The 20,978-nt window shown below is 34.8% G+C and overlaps 2 protein-coding genes across 2 annotated transcripts in view; both read left to right on the top strand.

Annotated features, from left to right (window-relative positions):
* Nucleotides 1-20,978, top strand: part of LOC149564400 (damage-control phosphatase At2g17340-like) — a 238,791-nt gene that overhangs the window by 116,621 nt on the left and 101,192 nt on the right. Inside the window, exons 3-5 of the mRNA XM_089827455.1 lie at nt 12,855-12,921; nt 13,049-13,117; nt 13,279-13,419. Of these exons, the coding sequence (XP_089683581.1) occupies nt 12,855-12,921; nt 13,049-13,117; nt 13,279-13,419 (277 nt within the window). The remainder of the gene's footprint in view (nt 1-12,854; nt 12,922-13,048; nt 13,118-13,278; nt 13,420-20,978) is intronic.
* The window catches only part of LOC149564401 (uncharacterized), a 95,867-nt gene that overhangs the window by 56,177 nt on the left and 18,712 nt on the right, over nt 1-20,978 (top strand). The gene's annotated exons all lie outside the window — the stretch shown is intronic.

Here is a 20,978-nt window from a genome sequence, read left to right as displayed (position 1 = left end):
TATGTTGAAGTTGTTCTTTGAAGATGTTGATCATATTAGATTCAGAGGGAGTATGACGCTTCATCAAAGGCAAATTTGATTGAGGAGCTTAGACGATTAATTTTCAGAGGGAGTTTGAAAGTCCTTGTGTGTGACTGTATGACCTTAATAGGAATATCCCTTTTGTACATCATGAGGAAGTGACGACTTCCAATTGATAATCACTTGTATTTGCAGAGGTTACTGGAAGGTGATGATCTTACAATAACTTAATTTCGATAGATTATACTTTGCATGGTGGATGTTTATATGGTTAGCATTATGAGAAAGCGTGTTCACATACCTTATAAAAATTGAGTACAATGTGAATGTTATGCAAATGGATGTTCTAGAGGCCATTACACAAAGTACTTGGTGAATATCATGCGACTTGATGTTCAGGAGGCCATTACTCACAATACTTGGTGAATATCTTGCATCTCGACATTCTGGAGACCATTACTCAGAGTATTTGGTGAATATCATATGTTGATATTTTGGAGGCCAATACTCATGATATCAAATGTGATATCAAACCTTTTAAGTTAATGGTGAATGTAACGACCTGTACCAGTACTGTAATAAATCCAACCAGCACTGTACTGTCCTGAACCTGACTTTTCCGTTCTTTTTAAAATGTAGCACTTAGAATACGAATTCACTTAACAAATAACCAACAATATGAATAACAGGAATACCAACAATATGAATAACAGGTGATATTCCAAATAGGTATTTGCTCAAATTCATTCTCAAATAACATGTTCGGACATACAACACTATGCAGATGAAAATATGAACAGCAAGTAAAATCTGAACTTTCCAATAAATCTGTCTTTTCAAAATGTCATTAAAGACTCAAGCATATGAACAGAATAGTACAAATCAAAACACTAAAACCACCATCCTTTCAACCATCCAGAAGCAGGTTGTTATCGTATACATCAGCAAATATGATAACCAGCAACTTCCGACTAACTTTTAAATGTTATTGTACCATACAACAGCAATACAATAACCTTCCAACCACAAAATCCAATCTTATACATAGATATTACAGTCAGATTGGAGAACAAGATAAGAACCTGTAAGCTCAATGAGACACCTGCGATGATATCTCCACGGGCAATGGGTTTTCGTACACTACTTGTTTGCACGAGGGGCTATGTCCTCACACGGGCTGAAAGCTGAAGCTTTCTGAAACTCTCCAAGAGAGAAAACTGAACTGAATAGTAAATCAAGCATGCCAAAGGAAGGAGCCTCTTCTCTTTTTATTCTCGCAACGATGCCCCTTCGACTTCCTTTCGGGATTTCGTCTTATCTCTCTTCGTTCTTTTGTGACCACAAAGAATATTAATTTGACCTCTAATAATATATGTGTGGCTTACATAGTCAAATTTAATATTATAAATTCGTTCCCTCTTAATAATTCTAATGTCCCCAAATAAGGGACATTACAGTGAATATCACGTGTTGATATTATGCAAGCCATTATTCAAAGTATTTGGTGAATATCATATGTTAATATTTTGGATGCCAATAATCGTTTGATTTCAAAATGGTGAATATCATGTGTTGATATTCTGCAGGCCATTATTCAGAGTATTTGGTGAATATTATAAGTTAATATTCTAGAGGCCAATACTCATAATATCAAAATGTTGAATATCTTCTAATCAAAGATATTCTTATATTACATTGAGGTAATATATGGTCATGTGTTTATCCTCCCTAGCTAAGAGGGAGTGTTGATGTTGTCGCTTCTGTCGGATTGATTTAACCATGAGATACATTGGTATGACTGCTTATTATAATTTAACCTTAGACAATTGATGTGTGGGTGTCTATATGTGTGTGTGTAATCTTATAATAATTATTAATCTTAAATATTAAATTAATGAATAGACATGTCCCTTAAAGGGACATGTGTCTTCTTGTCTTCATCCATGTATAAATGCAAGAGGTCACTGCACTTGAAAAACACAAACCTTAACAGGCAGTGCAATTACATCTGCAAGCGATCCTTAGAAACTTAACAATAATTTATTGATAGTATTAATTATAACTCTCGTAGACTCAAAATTATATGCACCTTAATTAACTTAAGATAGAGTATATTATTTTATCATTTATTTTGATTAAAAACAAACATCATGTTAAATCCAATGATATGAACCCAAATTACATATATAATTAAACTAAGGAATAGGGCGTACCTCCCTTGGGATGACTTCCCGCACTTGACTTTGTGTAATAATACTTTATCGATACTTGGACCGATAAATCTCTTATTTCTTTATGTTCCTTTCTTAACACTGGTTTTATTATCTTATTTCTTCATTTTTAATTGCATTTTTAATACTTTATTCAATGCATGAGGGATCGACCCATTTGATATCGTCTGTAATATATTTTGCTTTATATCCTCAACAATATATTTAACTTTCTGTGCAGTGTGCACTTCCTTTTGCAAAACGTAGGATTGTACCTTTCCTCATACGTCAAATCTACGGTGATGACAATGTACATTTCTTTTTTTTCGTTTTACTCCCTTCTTTTCACATTCAATGACATGCATTTAAACTTATATCTGCCCCCAACATAATTGCAGACTTATATTTTCATTTCTAGTAATGTCTTTATTCCACTCTTTTATTCTTTGTTTTTAAGATATCTTTTTCAGCCCTCATCCCTCCGTATCCCTTTGTCTTGGGTCCCATCCAACTTAGTTAACGTGACCCAAAGAAAAGTCGCGTCATATCTTGAACCATTTAATATTGTTTTGTTTGTATAAGCGGTGCTTTTAGATTTAGATTTGGATTTTACTAATATTTTAATATCAATGATTTAGTGTCCATTACTTATTATTTCCTATTTGATATTACTGAGTTTCCATAATAATGTTTTAATGATTCTAATGGTCATAATATTGTTCTAGCTATAGGTAGTATTATTATTTGACCAAGTCAGTTATATTGATTATTAATAATATTGAGTGTTTATTATTTCAATCTCTGTTATAGTAATAATCAATTGTATGTTTATCAAATCAATTTCAGTAATTAATAACATGGATAAAATGAAATGTATGTATTATAAAATTTGTATGTACATAAGTGAGGGTCCCTGACAGTCCACCCCTCCCAAATTTGCTTGTCCTCAAGCAACAATATATTTTTCTACTGGAGGTTGGTAACTGAACTTATAACAATATCTCTTATTTTCAAGAGAAGAGATTTTAGACTATATTGTAGTATTGGTGATTTGAGTTTGTCAAACACTACATTTATATAGTATGCCTCGCATTCAACTCACTCTAGTTATCTCATTATTCTAGATAAATCAAATAGAGTATGCATTTTAAAAGATATGAATATACACACTAGTGCATGAAGACACAAAGTATACACAAAGCATACACATTGATGCAAGAAGACACAATGATGCATGAAGACACAAAGTATGAAGACATCGATACAAGAAGTATAAACATAAGAAATGAAAAGAGTGTTTATGGACCAACATATTGAAGACATGTAAAATAAATCATTAAGTATACCTATGAATACTTGTAAGGCATGGGTTGTACGTGTGAAGAACCATATGCAATAGAACATACATTATATTTAGCCAAGTCAAGAAGCACATATATAAACACTGGAGTCACATGAAGTATACACATGAATTTATCAGAGACACATAAATACACATAGATTTGCTCAAGTCATGAATGATATACATGAATACAATAGGGCATACCCATAGCACATAAAGTATGAATCCATTTAATACACATAACTTTGCTTAAGTCATAAAACATGCATATGAATACATGTAGCACACATATGAATACACACGATCACACACATAGTTCATACACATGATCACACATATAGTTCATACACATAAAGTATGAATTGTGAATACTCTTAAGTCATGGAATATACTTAAGGCTTGACTCATACACAAGTTCATATAAGTGCACATAAAACATTAGGCATGAAGTCATAAATTTACTCTTGTCGAACATAAGCCAATGAGTACATGCAAAACATATAAATATGAAACAATATTCAGATATACATAAAGCAAGCAATAAATATACATCAGATAAGTAAAGCATACATTGTGATGTCCCTGTCAAATAGAATTTATATTATAAACAAGAATAATGTAATAATAATATAAATAATGAAACAATTATAATGACAAATAAAATATATTCAGAATTTAGAATAGTTATACTAATTAAATATTATAATAACCAATATTATTTGTATATCAAAAATTATATATTAATTGGTTGTTTGATACCGAATAAAATATTAAAGATAGATAATAATTTTTATTATAAATTGTTAATAAAATACATTATTAAAATATTAATACATGAGAACTAATATATATAATTAATAAACCCAAAAGTTGCAAATCCTTGCTTCAAAATGACACACCAATTTGAAATAGTGATATAAAAAGTATCATTCTTTTTTATTTCAAAGATATACAGAGAAAATATATATAAAACCAGTTTTCAGTAAATGTGAATAGAGAAATTTAAAACTCAAAAAATGAATGTCCTGACAGGAGACTTTACAATTGTTATCAGAGCTGTGCATCCGGCCAGCCTGTGAGATTGCTGAAAAATTCAAAAAAATTAATGTCATACATATAAGTCATGAAACAATATACTTGAATGCATACCAGACACCTAGGTTATGAGTACACATAGGTCTTGAAGCATCATATTTAATCATACACACAAGACATGAAGCATGATTGGCATGGAGACATAAATGCACACAAGACATTAATCATACACATTGGGCATTAAGCAACAAATGCACACTAGACACATAAAGCAAGAAGTGATCCAATCAAATACACATCAAATACACAAGGCATGAGGTAATACACATGTGGAGTATGAAGCAAGCAATAAGTACATGTTGAGTGTGTAAGGATTAAAGCAAAGCACAAATAATGAATGCATTAACATTACCTTTACTGATTGTGAGGAACACAAGTATATATACGAAAATATGGAAACACTAAATATACACATAGTCTACATAACACATGCATAGTTAGATTTCCTTTTTTTTTCTGCAGGATGGTAGGATCAAGGCTCCGATACCACTTGTGATGACCCCTTCTTTTAGATGGGTTTAGAATGGTCCTAGAATGCAAATAGACCCTTTTTAGAATTTGATTCTTGGTAGAATTGATCATGCTTAAACTAACTTGTAAGAGCCATCACTTAATACCATTAGTAATTCTGGATAATGTCAATATTCCCCATGTATTAAATCTCGTAATGGATGGTAGATTTATTGCTGATCGAGTTTCGACACGATCAACTTGAAGCTCCCTTAGATCTTCATCCATATTGGGATTCTATTGCCCCAACGTGATCGAATTACTCCCCCCCCTATGCACACTCCCTATCCACTAGGTACTAAACAAGAGTTCTTATAGATTTGTCCATAATTTATTAATAGTATTAATCATAACTATCTCAGGCTCAAAATTATGCACCTTAATTAACTTAAGATAGTGTATTATTTTATCATTTATTTTGATTAAAAGTAAACATCATATTAAATTCAATGATATGAACCCATATTATATATTTAATGAAACTAAGAAATAGGGTGTTCCTCCCTTGGGATGACTGGCCACTAAGTTGACCTGCACTTGACTTTGTCTAATGGTACCTTTATTGGCACTTGGCCCGATAAGTCTCTTATTTCTTTTTGTTCCTTTCTTAACACTGCTTTATTATCTTCTTTCTCCATTTTCAATCGCCTTGTAAATACTTTATTTCATGCATGAGGGATCTACCCATTTGATATCGTATATAATATGTTTTGTTTTATATCCTCAACATTATATTTAACTTCTCTGTGCATTTCCTTCTTCAAAACATAGGATTGTACCTTTCCTCATACGCCCAATCTAGGGTGACAACAATGTACATTTCTTTTTTTTTCTTTTTACTCCTTTTCGTATTCAATGACATGCATTTTAACTTATATCTCCCCCAACATAATTGCAGACTTCTATTTTTGTTCATAGTAATGTCTTTATTCCACTCCTTTATTCTTTGTTTTTTAAGATATCTTTTCAGCCCTTATCCCTCCGTTTCCCTTTGTCTTGGGTCCCATCCAACTTGTTGGTAAACAGATTTGTCACGGTAGAATTTGCCCAATGGAATGTGTGTGGCAAACCGTTCACAACAGTTGGATAGGCCCTTGATATCTGGCCTTCCTCTGCGTTTAGAGGGGCAGCTCCCTCGTAAGATAAAATATATGACTTTTCAATAAAGATGAGAAGAACTTAGGAAATGAAAAGGAAAACCATTGATAGCGAATGCACCACACGCCTTCAACGTTTTCATAAAAATGATGTAAACTATTAATGAGAGCTATCAAGGACTACGCTTGAGAACTTTCACCAACACAATGCTAATTCAACCATCCACAAATACTCACATCATACCATGAAAGTAATCATAGATGAATCAACACTTTAACAATTCAGATTCCTTGGAGAGAGAACGCCAAATGTACTTCCTTTTATTTCTTGCACCAAGAAAGAAAGAAATAACTGATTACACAAAAACAACAATTGTACACACTTTCCAAAAATTGCTTTGTGATCAGAGCATAAGTGTTCCTTGTATTCAAGTCCAAAAAGTCCTTTATTACATTGATTTTCAAGAATTTATAGCCAATCTAGAATAACCAACTTTTCGGGTTCATAACTACCCAAAAAGTTAAGAGTTTGGACTACTTGAAGATGGTTCATAACCAACTCTAACCCTTAAAGCTTAACTACAGTTAGAAAAACCCAAACTAGAGTTAATTCTAAAGTTGATCTTTTTACAAAATACATCAATAAAATTTAAGACAACTTTAGATAAAAATACTTCTGACTTTTAACTGTGCCCATTGATATTCTCTGAACTCGTCCTTTGATTTGCAGGTGCTGTCAGCAACTGAGTTAAGTTTTCCTTGTACGCTCTGAATGATTTGATGACTTGAGCCAAAGTTTTGTTCTTAATGATGATTAAACTCTGCATCTTCAGCTTACATAGCTCATGTCTCTTTTTAATTTCATCCAATTCTATGACACAACCTGGCAAGTTTTGAGTACAGGAGTTCAATGCTACTGAGAGACTGCTCAATCTCGTCATAACATTAGCATTTGAACTTTGTTTACTGCCAAGTTTGGTGCTGATTTTTGTCTCTATGCATTCCAAAATGGAAGATATGTCTGGATTTTGAGTGTGTTCACTAATAGGAATACCTTCTACGATCATCGGTATATCCCCCAAGGCCGTCTTTTTCAGTAACTTGCATGAGTTTAAGAATTGTTCTCCTTCACTCAATTGTTCATTCATACTATATCATTCTTCCATCGGATGTTTTCCAGCCATATATCAATTTGCTCTTCTTCTCCAGTGCTGATTAACTTTAGTGACTTAACTATATTGTTGTCCATGCCTTTAATCTCTATTAAATTGGCATCAATTTCTCTCCAGAATGTTTGTTGTTTCTTGAGAGTTGTCAGTTCTTTTTGAATGCTTTGTTGTATATGATCCGCTTTGGTAAATGTACATTGAACATCTTGAAATAAGCTTGATGCCTGTTCTTTCATGCTTTTTACTCACGCTTTCACCATCTTACCATAAGTTTGGCATTCTCCTATGTTTTGAATGGTTTCTTCATCAAACATCTTCTTCGGATCTTCTATATTTTCTATGGATGAACTAGGATCTAGAAAGGAGTCACCAACCATCAATCTGATGCATGAAGAAAGAGCTTGGACTTGACACTTGAGTTGATTCTTAACTTGCTTATCTCTCCTTGATTGTTCTATTAGGACAGCAACTGACACTTGAAAATTGTGTTCTTTCCCTTCACGGGTAGTACGGCCTAGATCTACTTTAGTAATGCTAAAATCAGATTTATTTGCCTCATTTATGTCCTTCTTTGTGACTGGTTGTGCAATTTCAACAGATAAATTACCTGAAGTAGGGTTCAGTGCTAGTCTGGAATCCATTTTAGTCTTCTTTATCTTTGTACCTCTGTGCATTAAGTCAGCTACAACATCTAGATTGGGCGCTTCCAATTGAATCATCCTTTTCTTCTTTCTCTCTAAACTTTGTTGTAACCAAGATGTTGAAATACTAGCAGATGGGCTGATTACTGAAGGAACCTGTAAGATTGTCGATGATAAGTTCAAGTTATGCACATTTTCTACAACTGGCTCCTCTTGGATTGCTTCTGTGCTTTCGAGAGACAATGGGCGTGCAGGAGATGCTATGGATTGAATCATCTCATCTACAAATGATGGTAAAGTATTCATCTCAGGAGCTTCATTAATCATTTGTTGAATTGGCTTTAAGGTCTTCTCCTTGGGTTTTGATCTCTTCTTTCTGGTGATTACGTTGAGTTCACATGCTGAAACTAGATCAACTCGTTTGTCTAGATCTTCATCATCATCTCCCCCTTGTGTGCTATGTAAAGAGCCCGAGGATGTAGGAATAGAAGATGGAATGGCTGAAACTGATATTCCTTATTGAGAAATATTATTGTTATTTACACTACTTCTTCCTATTGATTTAGTAGTAGTGACTTCTTTGACTTTATTCTTTCACCAAGTTTTAGTTCGTTGAATCACAAAGAAAGTCCTTTCCTTGAGGTCTTTCAGTTTTGGCAGCGACCAATTAATATATTGCAATTCTAGTAATTGTATCCGCTCAAAGAAGTAAGGATCAATCAAGTCTGACCCGTCCTCTGTTATGCCTGTCACATCCCATCCCATTTTGTAATCAATAATTTGTCGTACTGTAAATCTCATCCAGTCCCTTTTTCTAACTTCGAAATCATTATCACAATTCGCCCAATAATCTTCCATTGTAGGGAAATGAAGATAGCCGGGCCCAAGTGCCAAGTTATTTTTAACGTACCCACTGCCATCAAAAGGAAAGCGATTGTAGAAAGAGTGTAAAGTTATGTTCACCATGGATCTCTCGATATTTTGAGCATCCGAAGAAGATAAACAACTGTAATGTCCAATGCTAATTGGGAAAGGGATTGATCTTTTGTTCCTGCACTTTTTGTTTATTTGACCAATTTGTCTGCAAACTTCTAAAAGTACCAACCTGTCATCTACGAAGCGAGGTAACATGAGAGGACAATCTTGAAAACCTCTGATACGGATGTAAGTGAATCGGGGGTATTGTATGAAAAGTTACCATAAATACTAATGAGACTGGCTGCTTCAGGAGAAATTCGAAGTCCTATATCTCCTTGTAGCTCCCTGGCAGTGAGCATAGAAAAAGCATCATTCACCCTGCGGAAGTGTGCATTGCTCTGTTTTAATTGCAACTGGGGGTAATAGTTATAAATTTGAGTGATTAAGCTATACTCCCCATAAGGATTTAGACCAGGCCATGACTTCATACTTGCAATTGCGTACATTAGATATGAGGACATGTAAAATCTTTGATTTGAATTGAATCCTGTCAACTGGTGATGGAGGGCATCGCTAATCATCTCTCCCCAATCTATAAATTGTTTTCTAGTGGTGATGGTATTAATATACAAAAACATCCAATCCTGAAAATCTTCAGCCATCTGATTTCCCACCACTCTATTGAGAAGAACTATCATATCAGAGATGTTTTCATTAAAGATATTCCTACGTAACATTCTTGGCAACTGCGACCGTCCTCGTCTGGGTTGATCAAGCCAACTTCTAGCAATGACATTGAGACATGTTTTCTTGTTCTGATGGAAATAACCTTGGGCACATTTTTTAGAAATTTCTGTGAATTCCTCTCTTACTGGCAATCTAAACGTGATGGATATAGATACTGGGTCCAACCTTGCCACGACATTACCTCTTGTAGTCTTGATGTCTTTGGAATTCCGATCATATGCCTTGATACATTCTAAAACTAATTCCACACATTGAACTGCGAGCGGATGTCCTCCTGCATGGGCTAGGCCACTTTTCAGCGTTCGATGTGCCAGGGGTGATTTATCTTCTTTGCTCATCAGTTTCCAGAAGTCCGCAACTTCTAAATGCCCCACCTTTGTGTCAGATATTTCGAGAAGCGTGCTTTTTTAGTATCGCAGGGGGCTCTTTACCTTGAAATTTATACCTCATATTATCACCTGTCAAGGGCTTTCCTGGCAATAATGCGGAGTCAATAATCACTTGGTTTTGTATCAAACTTTGTGTGGTATTTTCTTCAGGCAATCATAAAATCTCATCAAAATCTTTACTTCACTTGAGAATCCAACTTTTAGATGCAGTAGAGGCATTTCGTCAAACAATATGAGCACACCTTTGACTTGGCATTTTGTCGAATAGTTTACATGCATTTATATTTCCATTGGACTTTTGCCGGCTATAGGCTATTTCAGTTTTTCCCGCTATGCATTTCCATCTAACCTCTCCATCTATTATACTCAGATAGACGCTTGTATTGCCAAAAATATGCCTTCATCATTGCCTTGAGATGAAAACACTTTGAACATTGAAAAGGTTTCATAGGTTTCTGCTGCTAATTATAAACCATCAGGCTATGGTCAAGCACAAATTTATAAGGAAAAGTGATGATCAATCATAGAGGCTACTTTCAATGTTGCATCGGCAGTGAAGGCCATCAATCTCAGTGTTGTGGATTCCAATCAGACTACTCATATCTGTGAGGTGGTATTCTTCTTTCATGTTTCCTCTACTGATTGGATTAAGATTGTATATCGTAAAAATGCCTTTAGTCAAGCTCCAGATTTCATGAGATCATATTCGCTTGACAAACCTTTTTATACAATATATCTAAGCACTCTACATAATCACCCCCACTAACTGTTCTGTTTTGATCGAATTCATTTTGTGAATACCTCAATCATTACGTCTCTCAGATTGGATCCTTAGAGGAGTTTTGTCGAACATATAGCAAGCTTCCTCAATTTTTACATCCTACATACGCATAGAGTAGATATCGCAAATAATGGTTGACTGGCAACTATGATTGTAAAGTGGGTTCTTACAATAGCCGCTTACAGTTGATTGAAATTTAGCAAAGAACTTTCAACAAATCCATCTTGTGCGCACTGTGCAATCATTTAATTCAACTACCCTCTCTATGTTTTGTTAGGGGTGGTTTTTCTAAACAGATCATGATTCTTGATTTGCATGGGACGGTTGAGCAATGTATACATCAAACAATGCACTCATTTTCATTCACAGTCTTTCCACGCTTCTCCCCTTGTCATTTCTTTGAAGTAACTCACATGCCTGATTGAATATCCAGCTGCGGTACACAATGTTTGAATGAGACTGCGTGTCTGTATTCTATATGGTATTAATCCAAACTATTCGCATGCCTGATCAGTTTTAGCAAAACCATAGCTTTGACTTTAGTTGGGCAGTCAATCAACACATATTCTAAATAGTGCACCATTATCATTTAAGTTCTTCGACACATTTCTCGTGTTATCATCTCTTCAAACAACTCACTTGCTAGTATATATAACTGACTGCGGATCTAGACTTACATGGATGGCTGGGTAACTTATATTTGAAATAATATGGCACCTTTGAAACCACAGTTCATGTTGCTCTAAATTGGGCTTTCTTTTCTCACTGTCACCTTTAAATTCTTTCTAGTTGACCTGTGAAGTTTATTTCCAGCCAGTGGTTATTTTCAAATTGAAGTTTGGATTGGGAGGTTCGGGTTAGAATTAGGTTAAAAAGTAGGAGTACGGGGAGAGAGAGTATGGCAAGTACGTGGAGAGAGAAATTGAGTGGGAAAACTCAAACCCAAACTCAAACCATGTACTTCTCTCTAAAAGGTTTGAGTACGTGGAGAGAGAAAAGTACGCGGAGAGAGAAAGGTTGGAAGAGAGAGAGTGAAAACCAAAACTCGTACTTCTCTCTAAAGGTTGAAGTACGTGGAGAGAGAGGATTGTGAAAAAGGAAATGAAACTCTAACTCAAACCCCATACTTCTCTCTACAAGTTTTAGTACGTGGAGAGAGAAAAGTAGGGGGAGAGAGAAAGTTTGATTTTTCAATAGGACTAATCTCTCTCTTACTGATTAATTAATATAATTAAAACTCTCTGTATAATATTTGGGTAACACAACTTAAATATTATTGAGATCCATAGTGAAGTCACATCGTATCTCGAACCATTTAATATTGTTTTTTTTTATGTATAAGCAGTATCTTTAGATATTGATTTGATTGTTACTAATATTCTAATATCAATCATTTAATGTCCATTAGTTAATATTTCCTATTTGATATTAATGGGTTTCCTTGATAATGTTTTATTGATTCTTATAGTAATAATATTGTTCTAGATATAGATAGTTTAATTACTTGATTAATTCAGTTATATAATATATTGATATTTAAAAATTTCTAGAGTTTATTATTTCAATCTCTATTATAGCAATAATGAATTGTATGTTTATCAAACCAATTTTAGTAATTAATACCATGGATCCAGTCAAATGTATGTATTATAAAATTTGCATATACATAATTGAGGGTCTGAGACAATTAAACTGGTAACCATATAGGAGGTATCATACAAATTCGGGTCCTGAATGTGTTGCTTCCTTATTTATTTTCAGTGGTCATTAATGAGCTTTGAATGCAGTATTTCTCTTTGCTTGTTTCATCTCTATAAAATATATTATGCTTGCAATCATGCTAAATAAAAAAAATAATGAAATATAAGCCTTGTGTTCTCATCCATTGATAAGTTATAACCAAATGACCTCTGATGTTTTGGCGGTTTCCTTAGATATGGTCAAATTCTTGATGAATTAGAAGCAGATCCTGAAAGCCATGGAGGACCTCCGGATTGTATAGTAAGTTGACTTCTCATTTGCTATTTCAGTGACAGTTCTTGCATGAAGCCTGGGTTATAACTTACTTATTTATTAATCTTAAGGAAAAGAAATACTGATTATGGATTTTCGCATTTGATAATTGTAGCTTCTATGCAGACTACGTGAGCAGTGCTTACGAGAGCTTGGATTCAGAGATATATTTAAAAAAGTGAAGGTGATAATCTTGTTTTATGTTGAAGCCTTGAACTGTTAGGAAAGGATGCTTTTTCTGTTCACAACATGATTCCGTTTCCCATTTTCTTCAGCTTTTGCACAACAATTATGAATTACGGTCGTGGCTCCTTACTTGTTCTTTATTGGTTTTCATGGTGCAAGGATGAAGAGAACACAAAAGCTTTGACCCTCTTTGAAAAAGTAGTGCAAGTTAATGATGATATTGAAGATGGAGGAAAACGTGTAGAAAATCTGATAAGAGGAATATTTGCAGGCAATATATTTGATTTGGGAGCTGCACAGGTATTTTTCTCTTTCAATCTTCTTGAAGGATGTAAATTTATCATGCGGACAGATATGTGGATGCCAGTTTAGCTTGGTCTGTAATTTCTAATACGTGAATACATGCCCAGAGCACAATACCCATCGTATAGGAAGCTTACCCTGAAACAGCATTCTTGTGATACATTGAAGGTTGATTGTTAATAAATTCTTTGAATAATTTGGACCAACTAATAACAAAAGTAGTACTACAAAGTAGTATAAAATCAGGAATTAGGCATCTTACTTATGTTTTTTCATTCAAGTGATTTTTCTTTTCTTTGTTTGGTAAATATTTTAATTTATTTATAATAATTAAAGTTTTAAATAAATAAACTGCTTCAGATCTAAGTTACTGATATGCTGGTTCTGATGCTGATGTGAGTGCGAGGTGCTGCTGCGTGGATGCACAGATTTTTTTTTTGGGATTTTGGATGCGTTTGGGTGCATCCATAAGTATATATTTAAAAAAAAGATATATATGTAACTATAATTTATGTATGCAAAAAATGCAAGAAATATACAAAAATAAACTATTCCATAGCATGATACTTCACCATCGATAGTTCAAATTGAAATAACAATAATACTAATAAGTAATAGTCTAATTAGTAAATTACTCAAGTTCAAGATTCCAATGCAATTTGAATTACAAAATCAAAACATAGTTCATGATTCAATGTTGATCAATTGAGAGTCAAGGCTCAAGATTCACAAATCAAATTCAGTCAATCAGATCATAAAGATTCAGAAAAAATCCACATTTTCATCATCTTCATCTGCTGCAAGACTTGCAAGTTTGTTTGAAACAAACATGGTTCCACTTGTACTAGATGCATCTGCCATGACGCTATCAACATCATCATTTGTCATTATAGTAAGTGATGCATGAGCATCCTGGGTCTAAGAGCAATCTTGCATCGCCAAAAAATATTTTCTTTTCAGTCTTTTCTATTTTAATAATGACTAGTAGACAGGGTGGTTATATTTATGGGAGTTTGCTATTTTTAGTAAGTTTGTCATACAAGCTTGAAATGTTCTCATGCTCTATATGAAGTTTTATTTTAGAGTTATAAGGCTACCATAAAAATTTCATTGCTCCAGCTTAAGTGTCGGAGAAATTATCGGACTATCGGTGGAAAAATTTGCAGAAAAATCTTTAGGCTCACCGTTGGAGGCCTTAGAGTGCCCGAATGAGGTCTGAAAACTCAACAAAAGGGCACTTGCACAGTTTCGCATTTGTAGATCAGGAGATGGCGTTTTCGAAAAGTGGTTATAATAGCCAATTGGAGCAACAGTTCGAGAGTTATGGCCTTCCGAAGTTGGGCTACTTGAAATATCTAAAATAATTGTCAAAGATGTATTTGGCCGGCTCTATATGTATTGTTAGGGTCTGTCGACCCTAGGTATTAAGTTTCATTGTTTAGAACCTTTCTCGGCAGCATAAATTTGCCTATTTAAGAAAGGCTCGAATATTGTTTAGAATAGCTTTGGGTGATAGTTCGCAGCTTGTCTTGCAGATTATTGTAATGAAGGTGCCCATGTGGGTTAGCATATTGTTCTTCTGAATACTGTAATTCCACATTTGCGGCGCAAATAAGAAGTCTATATTTTGTTCTCGCATTTGCTGTTGTTTCTTTGTTTTTTATGGTTTATGGTATTAAGAGGAGCACCCTTCATCAAGTGGTATTAGAGCTAGAGTTCTTGAGTGTGTGGACAAATCGCTGACTGTGAGGCAGTTTGCACCAGGACTGTAGACAAATGGCCGATTGTGAGGCAGTTTGCACTAGGGTTTCAGTGGAAGCACGAAAATGCCTCCACGAAGAGAGCGTGGTAGAAGAGTCGAAGGTGCTAGACCTGAGGATTTTAGAACCCTTGAGAGGCAAATGCAACCGATGCAAGAATAGATTTGTAGAGGAATGAATCTTGCCGTAGGAGATGATGAAAGTGAGGATGAAAGAGAAGAAGGAAATGTGGACCCAGATGCAGTAGAGGAAGTTCTTAACCCAGAGGAGGCAAAGCTTTTTAGGGCCATTTCCAGTATTGGAAAAAGACCTAAGTTTGATGTTCCCACATTTTTGGGAAATCTCAACCTAGAGGAATTGATCAACTGGATCAATGAATTGGAAGAGTACTTTGAATATGAGGATAGTGAAGATCCGGATAGGGTCAAGTTTGCGAAGGCCAAACTGAAGGGTCATGCAAAGATCTGGTGGCAGGAGATCCAGTTAGATCGAAATAAAAGAAGAAAGGACAAAATCACTAGATGGAATTGGATGGTAGCTAAAATGAAGCGACAGTTCATTCCCGTAGATTTTGAGCTTGATCTATTGAAGAAAATGTAAGGGTTGAAGCAGGTGGGAAAATCTATTCAAGAGTACACTGAAAAGTACTACCGAGTTCGCATTATAACTGCCCATATAGAAGTTGATAAGGAGAAAGTCGTCCGTTATCTTAATGGGTTACGACCAAGCATTCAGGATGAGATGAGTCTTGTTCGAGTGACCAGTATTGAGGAGGCATACCAGTTTTCCCTAAGGGTTGAGGAGAAACTAAGCAAAAAGTTTGATAACAAGAATAGTGGAAGATGTCGCGGTTGAAGATTTAGCAAACGATCTTTTGGAGGTCAAAATGATGATCAAAAGAACAAGGATGAGGCTGGAAGTAGTAGTCAGAACTAGAGGGGAAACAAGTCCAATCGTTTCCATGATCAGAGCAATAGAGATCATAGAGGAAGAGGCAGAGGACAAGGATCTGGAAGAGGAGGCTTCCGTGGGAATTTTTTTACTGCAAAGAAGAAGGGCATAGAGCATTTGAATGTACCCAGTGCCAAGGAAGGACGGATCGAAGAATAGAAGGCCAAGCTAAAGTTGCACATGTTGATCAAGATGCGAGATCATCGTATTCTGAAGATGCTGAAAGAGGAGAGGTCCTAGTTAATAGAAGAGTCCTGCCGAGTGGTGAGAATGAATGTGATCAAAGGAGCTTGTTTCGCACAAGGTGCAGAAGTGAAGATAAGTGTTGTGATGTGATCATTGATGGTGGAAGTACTAACAATCTAGTGTTAGAAACGATGGTCACGAAGTTAAAGTTGAAGAGACAGAAACACCCACGTCCATATCGTATTACTTGGGTGCAAGATGACCACAAGGTCATGGTCAATGAGCAATGCTTAGTGAAGTTCAAGATTGGAAGCTATCAGGATGAGGTACTATGTGATATCATACCTATGGACATATGTCGTATGTTGTTGGGTAGGCCATGGCAGTTTGACAGGCATGTTGTACACGATGGGCGAGCAAATACCTACACTTTGACTAAGGATGGAGTGAAACATAAGTTGAAGTTGTTGAAGGATAAAGAAGAAAATGTATGTAGTGTTGCCAGAATATGTTTTGTTGACGGAAAGAATTTCTCAAAGGTATGAAGCACGAGCATATGTGTTTTGCTATAATTCCAAAAGATAGAAAAGAAGTAGAGGAGGCGCTTGTAGAAGTTGCAGATATGTTGGGAGAGTTTTTTGATATTGTATCAAATAATGTACTTGATGGATTGCCCCCAAGGAGGACAATTAGTCACCAGATGGATTTGGTTCTCGGAGCTAGTTTGCCAAACAAGGCAGCGCATAGAATGACACCAACAGAAAGTGAAGAGTTGAACAGACAAGTTCATGAGTTGTTGCAGAAGGGATTGATTCGAGAGAGTGTGAGTCCATGTGTTGTACTAGCAGTATTAGCCCCAAAGAAGAATGGAGAATGGAGGATGTGCACAGATTCTTGCGCTATCAACAAGATCACAATCAAGTACAAATTTTCATTGCCAAGGATGGATGATATTATGGACTATTTGAGCGGAGTTGAGTATTTCACAAAGATAGATCAAAAGAGTGCTTACCATCAGATTCGTATTAGAGAAGGTGACGAGTGGAAGACTGCTTTCAAGACAAGGGAAGGATTGTATGAGTGGTTAGTCATGCCTTTTGGGCTAACCAATGCATCGAGCACTTTCATGAGGCTCATGGATGAGGTACTGAAGGGGTTTTGTAATAGCTGATTTATCTACTAACTATTTTCATCCTTAAACTATCTGATTTATAATTCATATTCACTTGACATAGAATTCAATAACGGTTTAAAACCTGAAATAAAGTCTACATTGCTTTTCTATTGAAACAAGTTTATCATTAACTAATAACTGATATATTTAGCTGAAAATAAATCTAAACTAACTATAGATTACTGAAATGAAAAATGCAATTTAATATGCTCTTGAACGACTAACTAATATCTATACTTTCAGTAAAGAAACTTATAGCTTGAAAAGAAAATTACTAAACTTATAGGTTAGACAGAACATACTATTTTTAGTCTAGTGACTTTCTAATTTGTTGTCCTCCAAGCTCTGACTTTGGTGAGAGGAGAAGCATTATCATAGGCTTAACCTCCCAACCGTTGACCTTTTTACTTATCCCCACAAGTTCTAATTTAATAGAACAGCCCTCCCTACCCCGAGGTCGGGCATGGGACGTTCATTGATATAGTCATCGGAGTAATCAGGTGGGTTGAGGTCCCAACAACTATTCGAAAGAATAACTGAAGCATCAGGACAACAACACGATCAATTTGCTGTGGCAAGTATGCCTTTTACCACCCTAGCCAAGGATTTTAAGATGTGGGTTTATAACCCGATCTCCACCATTTAGTTTGACAACTAATTTCGAAAGTGGAATTTGCATGAGCTATTTCATTAGATTTTTATTTATGTAATAATGGTTACTGATCTCATTCATGTATTTCTTTTTTTTATAGGTTCATCTACACCTCCTCACCATAATCAGGCCATCAGGCTGGTGAATCTTTGGTGCCTGAACATTTGTCTTTATTTGTATATCTTGCACTTTCATCACCTCATTCTGGCATTAACCGACTAATATCCTTGAGGCTTTCATTACTGTTTATCAGTTATTATAACATATTTTTATAGATAAAAGAAACATAAAATTTCAATGAAACTCTTCAGAGATCATTCATAAGATTGGCTATCATTGGTAAATTTTTTCCTTTCAAGACATTAGACCGATTTGAAATATTGCTTGGATAACAATTATATCCAATTGAGGTTACACTTTAAATACAGTTTTATGTGAATGCAAACACAAACTTAAAGATGATACACGTATATACCAGAACATAAGGAAGTCGTCTTGTTTATTACTGACTGGAAAAACATGGAACAATATTCAAAAGCCGACTTAGCCTAACAGGTTTAAAGAAAAATAAGGAAAGAAATATGAGATGCATCCTTATGTAACTCACTACAATGTAGTTGATGTGGTTTTTAACTTGGACTCAGACATCTTCTTTAGATCTCCGCAGAAAGAAAATGATTATAGCATGCATAAACCTATAATTTCAGGTGCTAAGGCCACCATAACAGAGTAGGGAAAGTCAAAAGAAATTGTAAATGAAGAAGCCGGATATCTCTGTGTGTGTCCGAATACGACAAGGCAAACATATAAATAACTTTGGAAAAGACTTTACGGCTTCCTGCCGTTACAAGATTCATAATCGATTTCATATTCAGTCGGTTTTAAAAAGAAGAATAAGAGGAGGGAAAAATTGAAAGGAAAAAGGAAAGATGAAAAGTTTATTTATTAATATTATTTAATATTATATTATCATTTTGGTTAAGTTTATAAATACGTAATTGCAAGGTGTCATTATTGGATTAATAATTCTAATGTAATGGTGCCACTTTTTATTTATTTATTTATGATCTTAATCGAGAGAGTAGAATAATATTAAGTGATATTATTATTTAATAAATTTAATAAAGGTAAGAACTTTGTTTATTTTTTTTATAATTATATTTATAATTTTTAATTTTAGCTCATGCGATTTTCCACTAAGAAATTTATTGTCAAGTCCTGATGACTGAATCTTATGACTGTCCCATTCCGATGACCTCAATTCGTAATGCTTCCCCTCACTCTTCGATCTTCATCCTGTAAACATTTTTAAACAACATTCTCGCCATAACATCAATTCAAGATTCATAATTTGTTAAACAAAATCATCAAGTGATCGTTAGGAAATTTCATTGTACAACGACTAAAATTAACTAATTCCATTTCACATGAACACAATGACTAGATTTAATTGACTAGTTTCATTTGATAATCAAATCGATGCAACAACTATAATTAACTGATGCAATTTCACATGAACATGAAGAAATAATTAACGACTATAATTAACATGATATAACAACGGCTATAATGAAATAACTTGATTTCACATAAACATGAAAAATTAATTTGGTTCAACGGCTATAAACAGCTTAAAAATTTTAGGGCAAATTGCAAGGAAACTATCTGTAAATAAAATCAATATCTCCGAAATTTTTTGCACTTGTATATGCATTTCAAATCCATTTTGAAGGAAAAAGCACTTTACAAGTTGCAAGTAAACTATTGAAAAAGGAGTGGGTCATTTCAGGGGTTCAAGAATTCCTAGTCGGGCAGAAATTTGGGGTAGAAAGAGTGGAGACAATAGTTGTCTCACTGGTAGTAAGTTTGTGAACAGTTTTTCTTTTGAATAACACATGCAAATCTAAGGCAAATTACAAACAACAGCGTATGAGATCAGATGTTGCTGGCAGATGTGGGAGCCAAGGTTGCATAGTTTGCAAGTTACAAAGTTTCCTCACCAAATTTTGGAAATCCCTCTAACTTAATAAATCTGAGAATCTTGTGATTTAGTAGCATTATTTGGTAAGCATAGAGTTCAGATATAACCTAGGAAGGTACGATGAAGCCACAAGCATAGTTAGCTCATGATTTTGAAGCTGATGTTAGGACAAAAATACTCGACATTTATGGAGAGTATAAAGAATTTCCTATCCGAATCCAAAATGACTTATCATTCAATGACTACTTGGAATTTTATCTCGAGCAGCTAAATATGACTGATATGGCAAAACAAAAGTATTTGGAGTTGGCCTAGGATCTTTTTGCAAATGAACAACGCATAGGGGTGTACGAGGAAATTTGGATAGACTAGAATTATTTTTTGGATCTTGAAAAAGAAGAACAAACGACTATGGGAGATGAGCAGCCTACTCGTAATTACACAGAAGATTTTACACGAGGTGCAAGTTTCTTCGCGGGTGATTTAGAAGTGAGCCTTGACAGGAAGGTTGAGGAGATAGATTGCCCACAAGGTAATAGTAGTTTGGAGCATTTTTATGATGGTTCTTATATTCCTAACATGCATGGCTTGAAATTGGAAGAACCTCCTAAGATAACACTACCAAGTAATAAACAGTTCCAGCAGAGCAGTAACGAAATGCATACCTTAAGGAATCAACTGAGGGTTAGTGAAGATATGGTTGTGACATCTTTAGTACATTATGACAAGACCCATGAGCTAGTTAATGAGCTCTACAGGAGGATTGCAAGAGACACGAGAAGAGATTAGAATGTTGATGACTTGCAGAAGGTCAAGATAGCCCTCGAAACTATGAAATCGGATTACTTGTAT

This window comes from Cupressus sempervirens, chromosome 4 (assembly GCF_028749045.1).
Source record: "Cupressus sempervirens isolate cs-2001-9-10 chromosome 4, ASM2874904v1, whole genome shotgun sequence".
In the NCBI taxonomy this organism is placed as follows: domain Eukaryota; kingdom Viridiplantae; phylum Streptophyta; class Pinopsida; order Cupressales; family Cupressaceae; genus Cupressus; species Cupressus sempervirens.
This window is presented reverse-complemented; position numbering and strand designations above follow the sequence as displayed.